An 11362-nucleotide genomic window follows, 5' to 3' on the forward strand; every position below is an offset into this window, starting at 1 on the left:
CTGGGGTACATAGAGTGTGAAAGGGAAGGCTATAGGATGTCTTTTATTTTGTAACCCACAACACAATTTAAACACCTATAAATGAATTGCATACATATTTTAGAGTATATCAGCAGTTAGGAAAGCAAAAATGAAGGATATTTTTGGGAAATCTGAAGTGTGATGGAAACAAAGATTTTAATTGGAACAAAACAAATTAAGACACATTTACCGGGTGATGAACAAAGGATAACTATTCACTGAAATACAGTTTCCATACATTATTATTTGTGCGCTATATAGTTTTATCAGTAAAAATGTATGTCAGTGCAAATTTAGTGACCATTTAAAATGGTCTGTCTGTAAATAACAGTGCGCTACTGAATGATGATTTAGTAATATATTTGCAACAGTGTGATCCAAATTGCACCACCAGCCTAATACTACCCCCTTACCACTCTCCTGTTGAATACATTTGCTACACTTTGTGAGAAACTAGGATTTTTTCACAGTCTTTATGACTTCATTGATGTAACATTGAAGTCAGCACCTCCACTCTGAAAATTAGTTCAGCACCACTGGTGCAAAGGATGTCCCTAAATCCAGTTTTAAAACAGAACTTTGCAAGTATTCCCAAACACAACTCCGGGTGAGCCTTCCAGTAATTTTTGCTGCTATTTTCTTTACTTCACAAATCCATTTCAACAGAGAATGTGCTCACTATATGCAAACATTCACAATCATCCCACTTTGATGACTCTTACACATAAATTGCGAAATACGGATGTGGCCTAATGGCCAGAGCTGCGAAAGTTGGATCTGGGGAGCCAGGTTTGACTCCTGTTGTTGGATCTGAGCAAATCACTTAATTTCCTGTACTTAGAATACAATTAATCTGACTTTATGTAATGTAATCTGGTGCTCATGTAAAGAGATCCAATGTGCTTGAGCATTGTTGGTGCTATATGAAACTGCAGTGTATGTGTATATATTTGTTTTTGGTGAAACCCATTTGAATTGCAATTTTCCATTGTCTAACCCTGTCCTTCCTCTCTGCACATGTTCTAGGGGGCATTCTGGGGCCTGGTCATTGGGTTGCTGATTGGGCTGTCACGCATGATCACAGAATTTGCCTACGGAACAGGAAGCTGCCAGAACCCCAGTAACTGTCCCACAATTATCTGTGGAGTGCACTATCTCTACTTTGCCATCATTCTCTTCGTTGCCTCCAGCCTGATCGTCCTCGGGGTCTCGCTCATGACACCAGCCATTGAGGATAAACACGTACGTCACAATTTATATCTGTTTCATATTCGTATTTTCTTAATGCCTATGGTGCTGGACTAAGCCAGTTTACTCATCACTTCAGCAAAAGACAAAGAGTTGTGCACAGTAGAGGTGTGCACATTTTTTGGTTTGTCAGTATAGTTTATGTCGTTCCTGATTCTTGTTTTCCTCTGGTTCACCGTGTTTTTTGCTTTCCCTTGCTCTACTCTTAGGAGTATTGGGTCCCCTGAGTAAGTAACACTGCATTAAAACATCGCTGAAATAAGACAGAAACTTTTTTTTTACACTTTTTCTCATCTTCAATTTTCAAAATATGTAGACGGCAATCTGAAGATCTGCATTTTGCACTTGAGTGCAGGGTTGCGTACTTTTCCTCTCAGTTAACTTGATAAAAGGGTACACCAAATTACATTTAAATGCACAATGGTGGAAATCGTTTGAAACCAACTTTATCTTGTGTGTTCTGTTTGAAGAAAATTAAAAACTCATAATAACCTATGGCAAAAAACAGTGTAACTCAACTGTTTAGTGGAGAACCGTTTTATGTACCCAGTCCTTTCTTTCTCAGAGGTGATTGCAGGTAGTTTTTCCATCAAGTTGGTGGTCTTGCGGTTGGCTGCCAAGGTGGGTAGAGCTCACTTTTGTCTTCTTTTGCAGCTTCACCGTCTGTGCTGGGTTCTGCGGAATAGTACTGAAGAGCGCATAGACCTGGACGCAGAAGACGACTGGAAAAATGAAGAAGAACCTGATATTGATGAGAAAGAGGACCAGGGTGAGTCTTAAAGCAGGCACTTCTCACGCAGTACACTCTTGACCCCTTTAGAGCTGTAGTTGTTCACTGCCAAGGAAACTTGTGTGCACATGCGAGGAGCAGGAGTACCGCTCCTTCCCCTAGGGCAGAAATACTAGGGAGTGAAATGTGGGGGCTTTTGAGGGCACCAACTGCAATCAAACAAGCAGAATTAATCTGAACACTAGTTACCTCACTGACTAACTCAGGGCATGTACGCAACTCACTGATACCCTACTAGTGAAGGTTTCATTGAGCTATGCTCTGGAAACCCCTATAAGTGAAAATCAAAGCAGATCCAAAGGCTAAGATTGAGCAAAATTTAAATTATGCCTACAAAGTTTACAAACGCCTCCCTTTGCAAAGGTTTATAAACTTTCCAAAACCTCCCCTGCGGAAGACGTTTTATTAAAAAAACTTGTCTGCAAGATAATTCTTCCACTAAAAATGAGTTCTTGCTGGGATTTTTTTTTCTGCCAAACTTACTTTTGGAGGCTTTTTTCTTGCAATTTCACAAAGGTTGTGACACTTGCATAGTTTTCAGGAAACCTTTATGAAATTTGAAGGTAAAGCTTTAGATGCCCTGACTAAAATCCTGACCACAAAGTTACAAGAGATAACAAAGGTTGTTTAATACAGTGGGACCATCTTATCCTGAACCCAGGGTCTGAGGTCCAATCACTTAGCCTTCAGCCCAACACCGCCATTTTATCACTGTGTCATTTCCTACATCCTAAGCTAAACATGTCACTAATTTCCCAGTGGACTAAAATCATTTATGCATCTCCAGGAGGAAGATTAACTTTCACGTTTACAGCATTCTAGGTACATGCATGTTAAGCAGACACTATTTAAATACTCAAGGCAGGTAAAAGAAACTTTAAACATGAATCCCCAATGAATTTATTTAGAGTATTTGCAGCACCATATGGAAGCACGTCTTATCCAAACCTATTTCCCAAACACCATTCACAGCACTTTAAGCAAATCACCCTGCCCCATGAATGTTAATGTGTTAATGAGGTAGGTCCCAATTTGCAACCCATTAGGAATCACAGCCGTAACAGGGGTGGTGGCCTGCTGAGTTCAGCAGACCATGTGTGTGATTGCTTTTTAATAAAGCGGTTTTTTTTTTTTTTAATGCAACCCATTTCCTTAAAGGAAAATGGGATGCGATTAAAAAGAAAAGATTAAACTTTGAAGTTTCATTTTTTAAGAGTAGGTAGTGGTCAGAGGGACCACTGACTGGTCTTAAAAAATCTTTTTTCAACATTGCCTAAGAGGAATCCCATTTGTGAATGGGTTACCATCACTTTTAAAATGATGGTAAGGAATTACTGTTTTACGACTGGAATTCGGTCATAAAACAGTAATGCATACCATACCGATTTGGTATTTGGACGGGGCACCCAAAACACCCCCTTCCAAATACCGAAACGCAAATGCATATTGCGATTGGGTAACAAGTTACTGAATCTCATTTTGCATTTTGTACATTTGAAAAAGCATTTTTCCAGTTGCAGATGGCCCAATTCTGAGAACCAGAAAAATGCTTTGCCGTCTGCAACCAAAAAAATGCTTTGTACATCTGGCCCCAGATTCCTCTAGGGTTGCCAACAGAACAGCACTTTACTGCACGTCGTGTGGGAATGTGCCCTAATCTAAACATACAGGACGGGGGAAAGTCACCAGTCGTACCATTATTATGGAGACTGAAATGCCAGTCCTGTTGGCATTACTTAGGTTGTGGAGCACTCTACTGCCTCGAGATACACATGCATCTTTCGTAGTCTGGCAATGATGGTAGGTGGATGAGTTATTATATGTAGACGGGGAAGTCACACAACATTTACAGTCACAGAGTGAAGAGAAACATGGACTGTTATATCTTAGCTGACAAAATAATGAGTGAGGCCCAAGGGTGTCCCAAAAGATGAGAGAAATGATGGGGCTGACCTAACTAGTTTTTGCCAAACTCATAATGAGGCCCAAATAGCCACTAATCCAGCCCAGCTCATCTATCACTGAGACAGTAACACAGTGAGCAGGAAATCCGACCGTTAGAGCCATCCACAAAGAGCCCCACCCTTTAGTTTACCAGTAATCTGTTAATCCAACCAAGAGCCCTGTGAATAAACAAAGATTGCAATCCAACTGGCATGCTATGGAGACATCCACCTCAGTCTTGCCATTGAACTATCAACTAACCAGTCGCCGACCCATGTAAACGGGACCTGAAACCATCTCACCTGTTAAGCTTCTTCTCTGTTATCTTCCTGAGAGTTTGATGTTCCAAAGGATAATATTTTATCATTTGCTGGCATTGAGGAACTTCCGGGTGTTTGTGTGCTCAAGTAAAAAGTACTGGCTAACGGCTGACAAAACCTTTATCCTCTTATGGAGCCCTTCTAATAAGCCATAAGACCAGTGCAACTGGCCTTCTACTGTGCCACAATACTCTTTGCATTGAGCCATGACACCGAAAGAATTCTTGCTAACTTACACTGAAATAGACAGCCTTTACCAAGTTGGATTAGACCAGCCAAGGAGCCCTACCTGGATAGCACAAAGTCATCCATACTCTTTCCTTAACCCGAACCCTGAATAACATTTTACTAACCAACCACTGAAGCATTCCACTTTGCCCTACCAGAAAGTAATTGAGCTGGGCTGAGAGTCCTATGAATGAGCCACGAGTCCGGCCTTACTAGTCATTTACTGCAACATCAGACATAGCCCTACTAATGAGCAATGAATCTAGCCTTAATAATCATCCCCTCAAACATCAGAAAAATCCCTATGAATAAGCCATGAATCCAGCTTGCTAGCCAACCACTGACACACTATAGAGATCCTGCAATGAACAAGTCTTTTATCCAGCCTTACTAGGCAAACTGAAACCACAGCATGAGAGCACTACCAATGAGCCATTAGCCCAGCCTTACTAGCCAAATACTGACTCATCAGACAGCTGACCCCTCCCACTCATGTTATCCAGCCATGGAACCAAACATAGGAGCGCTCAGTACAAATCTTGCACCTCCCTACAGAGTGTGGCATTAAAAGAGCAGGACTTTACAATGTAGGCATAGACAGGCAATAGAGGATGTGTTTTTTTCTGCAAGTCACTTTGGGGACGTGTATAGGATTTCCTTTTATGGTGGAAGTATAAGCAAAATTCTCCTTACCGGTGCTCAGTCACTGAAGCTGCAAAGAGGTTAGGGCACGTGTGCTAATGCATGCTGGAATGAGTTGTGATTCTTACGCGGGTGAATATGCATGATAACCATTCACTGCTATTTGGTGCCTAACAATCTTGTGTCTTATTATACACAGTCGAAGAAGAACTCAGCTGCTGGAGAAAGTCCTACAACTGGTTCTGTGGCTTTGAAGACAAGAAAGCCCCCAAGCTGAGCAAAGAAGAACAGGAGGCCATGGACAAGAAGCTGACAGACACGTCAGAGGTGCCGCTCTGGAGGAATGTGGTCAACATCAACGGCATCATCCTATTGACTGTAGCCGTCTTCTGTCACGCCTACTTTGCATAGTCCATACTGCATGTGGCGGAACATTCATTCCTTATCCCGGTTCTCCTTCCAACTTGAAATTGCCCTGTGCTGTTTACACAAATCATTTTAAAGATTGACAGGCAGGGGAACTTAATTAACCCTATGGGTGATGTAGGCACTGGTTGTATAGATTTTAATATTAATTAATTCATTGTTGAATAGTACATTATGTACAAAAAATTCCAATCAATACCAGAAGAGAAAATGCTGAGCTTCCATGTGTCAGTTGCAATCACATTAAATGACCTGCACACTTGCAAACTCCTGGGATGCTCCAGATCTTCAGGTGGTAAGGTAAAGGCGCCACCTGGATGCGGGAGCATGTTCGGACGACAATGATGTCCACAACCTTCGTACGTTTACACCAAAGCGTTTGAGTTATAACTTGGCTCAGCTTGTATGTATGTTGGTGCTCAACTTTTATCCTCAGGATGACTTGGATTCAGAACCTCCAACAGTGCTGCAGTTTCGTCTCCGTCATACATAGACATTGTTCCCATTCTCAGAATTTTCCGACGCGCATGCTGGCTGCCCTTCTAAGACATCCTGGAAATTCAGAATCTTCCTACACCGGGGGATGCCCTCCTTTCAGTATTGCCCAACATGTTGATCTCCTGTGATTATTATTCCACAGGCCGCGCGTCTTTGCTCGGCTTGTGCTGACATGTTAATATTCCATGACATCGCAGAGCTTCAGCCCCAGGTTCTTGGCAAGGGTAATGGGATGTCCTCAAAGAATTTTTGAAGGAGGTGTTTTAATTCTCTCTCATTTACCACTCACCTCCTAACCAGAGAGACTGAATCTTGAGTTTTGACCTTTCTTCCTGGGTAAAGCAGCATTGGTTGCCTCATTCCTCCACCTTTCTGTTCACCTTCTTGTTCTAAACAAAAGTGCTGATTCTTTCCACATAGATAACGCCAGTCAGGCAATCCCCCTCACCTCCCAGAATTCACTCCATGTTTTGCATTGCTGTCATTGGCGGTATTATTTCATTGAAAAGACAGAAAGACGTCACCTGTGCTTGCCTACCTGCAGGCATCCACACCTGTGAGACGACTAATAGATAATGGCCAAGGCCCAAGGTCTCCAAAGTGGACATGGGAATGTGAGCAGGGGGGTAAGTGCCTATTAGCAAAAGAACATATATTTCATATTTCCTTGATGGGTGACATAAGCCTGACGAACCTACAGTTTGGTGCTATCTCAAATCATCTCTTCACTGCAGCTTTGACACCTAATGATCTAACACAATTTAAGATTTATGTCACGTGTGACTCCCTGCCACAGCCTGCTGAAGGCTTCAACTGCAAGAGGGGTTGCAACAGAGGTGGAAGGAAAAGCTGAGCATCAGTTTGTCGGGGCACACTCATCAACCAAAGAGTACCCTTCTGTAAGGCACTTTCCAGTCACTGAAGAAAGTGGCTATATATTATGGTCCACAGTATTGTCATCTCAGGCCTGACAAAGTCTCTCAAAAACTAACATCTGGAAGCATCTTTCAATGTGGCTGCTGATTCTGTCTTTTCTGCCCTATCGCTGTAACCATCCTTGTGCCTTACCTCTGTATAGGCATGGCTAGAGGGCTTCATGAGCAGCGATTATTGTGAAGATGTCTTTGTGATATATGTGAACCAGTAAAGGACTGTATATCTGTAAATAACTCAAAATCTCCAAGCCTGTCTTATTTCGTGTCCAGCTTAGACAGTATTTGTCATTTAGGCTGGGCTGGAGCCTTGTGTTCAGAAACACGTGTCTCGTCATTGCGTCTGTCATAGACTACGTTAACTCTTGTCAAAGTCTACAATGGGATGTTAGTATGGATATTTAATTTGGTGGCTTATGGGCTATCGAGAACTGATTGTTTGCGTGGAATGAGATGGTTAAGATTTGCCTTTGGTAATTTGGGATTTTCTCAGGTGGTACAAGAGTGGGAGTGTTGAGCTATGTACTTTCTTCAGCAGGATGGTATTCGGGTTGGAAGATAGGCATATTTATGATGTGGGTTATGGTGACTTTGGTAATGTGGAAAGTAGGGGTGGTTGCCTGGCCTTCTCAGGTGGGATTAGTGTTGGGTGGTTAGTTTTAGTGGTTTGGCAGATTGGCTTTAGCATTGAAGGGATTGCTTTTGTAGATGGTGGGGGGGCTAGCCATGGTGGTTTGGAAGTCTGAGTGTGGTGGATTTGCTTTGATGTGTGGTGTAAAGAATTAGAAGTTTGGTTTTGTTGGTGTCACATTGTCAACAGGACCTGGGAGCAGTACAACCATGTGACACGCAGGAGTAGAAGAGCTCCCTTAGGACTCACCACGTGGGTTTGGCCACAAGGAAACATTTTGAAGATTATAATCACCCTTGCTGTTCTGTTCCGAAAGAAGCAGCTTGCATAAAGAGCTCTCGGGAATGGCACCCAGATTGGTGTGCATGAAGCCATTGGCTTACAGAAATTTGTTTAAGATTTAAAATGTAAAGTTGTTGTCCTTTCAGGATCATTAATAGTGAGATATATATATGAAAAGCATGGTCGTTTTAGATGAAAGCATATCTGGTCGATACTTTAAATGGCATCAAATTACCATGTTACCTTCAGCTGGTGGAAAGTGGACAAAAAGGGTAAAAATGACTCTTCACCTAAGACAGCAAAGAGTCTTGTACTGGGCCCAACGAAAAGCACCTGCCTTAAAACGGGCAACTTAGACTAATATATCAGAGCAACATTACTTGAAACACATTGGTGTATAGTCCTGATTCTGGGCTTTCAGGTTTTAATGTATATTTTGTACTAACTGCATTAAGAATGATGTTATGTTACGTTATGTTCTGTTATGTTACGTTACGCTATGTGATGTTAACAGAATTTATAGAACGTATGGCTACCCTAGTTGTGGCTTCCCAGCGCCAAAACAGTTTGGCTACAGTAAGCCTGTGCAGATTGTCAGCCATTAATTTTGACTGTGGCTCAGGTGCAATGGTCTGTCTGACCTGTATGATTCTGGGAACTTGTGCTAGCTTTAAATTTTCCGGCCCTAGATGGAACATAGGGCTGGTGAGATGCTCAGGTAGCTTGGCCGTACATTCTCACAGGTACAGTAGGCAAAGCAGAGCTTTGAATTGTGCACACTTGCCTTTTAGCAGCCAGTGTAGCTCTCGCAAATACAGTGTAATCGAGTGGTACTTGGGGATGTGACAGAGCTGGCGTGCGGCCAGCTTTTGAATAGTTTGGATTCTCCTTAGTGAGGCCCTTGATGCCCAGACATAAAACATTCCCATAGTCTAGTTGTGACGTTAGGGTGGCATGGGCTACGGTTTGCTGTTCCATTAGTCAGGAAAACCTGGATTATCTTGTTTAAGGATCTCAGAAAACTGAAACAGGCGGAGACAACTCGTATATGGTGGTCAAAAATTAAATTACTACTCAAGCACATGCCTACGTTCTTCAGGCTAAGACATTCAGCCACAGTGAGGGGCTCAAGAGATTGGGCTGACTCCCCACGTTCATGATTTCGGTTTTATTGCAATTTAATTTCAGGCAATTAAGGTCTATCCAGTCTGCCACAGACACCAGGCACTCTTTCAGTTGTGTGGGTTGCTGCCTGGATGGGGACTTAAAGAGATGACAGACTGCGTGAATCAGCACATGAAATCGGTGTACGGCCAGGTGATTCACAAAGTTTGCCAAAGGGTGGACATATATGTTGAAAAGTGTAGGAGTGAGTGAGAAGCCTTGTGGAACACCCAAGTGAATTAACCCGGATGCGGATGAGAAATGGTTGGATGAAACCTAAACGGAGCAGCGATCTAGACGGATTTAAACTGTTCTAGGGCCTTATCGCACATCCCAGGCCCCAGACATCTGGTAAGAAGAACATTATGGGACACCGTACAAAAAGCGGCTCTCAAATCTCATAGGATGAGTGTGGCAGTGCTCCCTTTCTCCAGAGTGCATCTTAACTCTTCTGTGACCCCTAGGAGGGCCGACTCAGTACTACGACCTGGAAGAAAGCCCGACTGTGAAGCTTGCAATAAATCATTAGACTACTGACAGCTGGATAGCTGCCTCTTGATATGCCTTTCCAAAATTGTGAACATAAGCATGACAGGAGAGGTGGGACAATAGCTCTCTATTCTTGCAGGATCTAGGAGTGACCTTTTCAGCATCTGTATCACCAGTGCATGTTTCCAGGCGCTAGGTACCACCACAGAGGAGATCAATAAATTCAAAAGGTCTGTCAAGCTCGGATATATAATCCGGGAACCTTTTTTCAACGTGCTAAGGGGAACAGGATCCCACATAGAGCCTGATTTGGTTTTATCAGGTCACAGAGATCTTCCATGGTGAGCTATTCAAACAGATAAGGTCCAGAGTGCTTAGCTGGCTCGTGTAATGACAGAGCAGGGACATTATGACCCTCAGTAGAGAACACTGCACATATGGCTGCATTTTTTTGTGAAGCAGGCCCACATGTCATTGCACCTCTTCTCAGAGACGATTGCAAATATTTTTGTAGCAGAGCTTCGTGCCTCTTCCATTTTCTAGATGAAAAAGCTGCACAAGAACAGGGCGGAGAACATGGCGGGCTGCGGTGGTTGCGCAGCGCGCTAGGGCGTTTCCGGTTCACGGGGGGACGCAGCAGGGCACGGCTGCCGAAAACGAATTGCAGTGAATTGCGGCTGCAGGCACACGGATGTGCGTGCCGCGTTTTTTGGAGGTAGAAACAGACTGGAGGGCAGCGGGGGCTGTCTGGTGGCGCCGCGCTGGAGCTGCGCTGGGCGCGAAAAGGAGTGGTGCGAATTCCCCTTCGGGGGAATAGCGGCAGTGGGAGCCGTAATAGCGGCTCTTGGGTAGCGGCAGCCGAGAAGACACGGCAAGGGGCACAACTTAAGGAAACCTTGGTGAAGGAAGCCAGGAGAAACACGGTGAGGCAGTGTGGGGGGAGGGTGATTCCCCTTCCCCCCCGCTTTTTTTAACAAGAGTGGAGGGGTCTGATCAGTGGCCCCGGGACAACTTGGTGGTGACTGCCGAGGAGAAGGGAGACAAAAAGGGGTCAGCAAAAAAAACATCTAAATCTGGGGAAGGAGGAAGGACAGTGGTGAGGAAGGTGGGGGAAAGCAAGCTTAAGGGAAGAGACCGGTTGACACCCTCCCTTAGGTCTTTTTTCAAAGTGAAACCAGATGTAATTAAGCTAACCCCTGGTCAGGGCAGAGTGGCAATGGAGGTTACCACCAGGCAGTCGGATAATGCTGATGGCGAGGGCAGGGGGTGGGCGAGGCCCCCCCGCCACCGTCAGGAGAGGAACAGATGGCCCCAGTACAAGCTAGGATCCCAAACGCTGCGCGCGCAGAAGTTCAAGACCCCGTATCTAAGTTGATAGCTGTGGAACCTCCTCAAGCTGCTCCTGTCATCTCCCCTTCATTGAGTTCCTCATTGGAGGCGCTAATTGTGTCTATCTCTGAAGATGTAAAAAAGGGTTTTGCGAGTTCAGAGGTAAATCAAGGGGAGATAAGAGAGGTTTGTGCTATTCTAGAAAGAAAAATTGACGGCGTAATGGAAAGAACACAGGCCCTGGAAGAAGCGATGGGGGGTATGAAGGAGGAATTGGCACAACATAAGGGTGAGATCGATACACTGAAAGAGAGCGAATTGGCGTTAAAAAATAGGGTTGAGCAACTGGAAAATTACTCGAGAAGAAACAATCTAAAACTTTTGAAAGTACCTGAAGGTGCAGAGGGTAACGATCTTA

General features: G+C 43.9%; 1 protein-coding gene across 2 annotated transcripts in view; it reads left to right on the forward strand.

Annotated features, from left to right (window-relative positions):
• The window catches only part of LOC138266369 (sodium/glucose cotransporter 1-like), a 223536-nt gene extending 216243 nt beyond the window's left edge, over positions 1–7293 (forward strand). For both annotated transcript variants that reach the window (XM_069215104.1, XM_069215105.1), the window contains exons 13-15: positions 1048–1263; positions 1924–2038; positions 5393–7293. In XM_069215104.1, coding sequence (XP_069071205.1) covers positions 1048–1263; positions 1924–2038; positions 5393–5604 — 543 coding nt within the window. In that variant the 3' untranslated portion in view covers positions 5605–7293. The remainder of the gene's footprint in view (positions 1–1047; positions 1264–1923; positions 2039–5392) is intronic.
• Positions 7294–11362: the final 4069 nt, after the last annotated feature.

The sequence above is a fragment of the Pleurodeles waltl genome, chromosome 11 (genome assembly GCF_031143425.1).
Source record: "Pleurodeles waltl isolate 20211129_DDA chromosome 11, aPleWal1.hap1.20221129, whole genome shotgun sequence".
Taxonomy (NCBI): Eukaryota; Metazoa; Chordata; class Amphibia; order Caudata; family Salamandridae; genus Pleurodeles; species Pleurodeles waltl.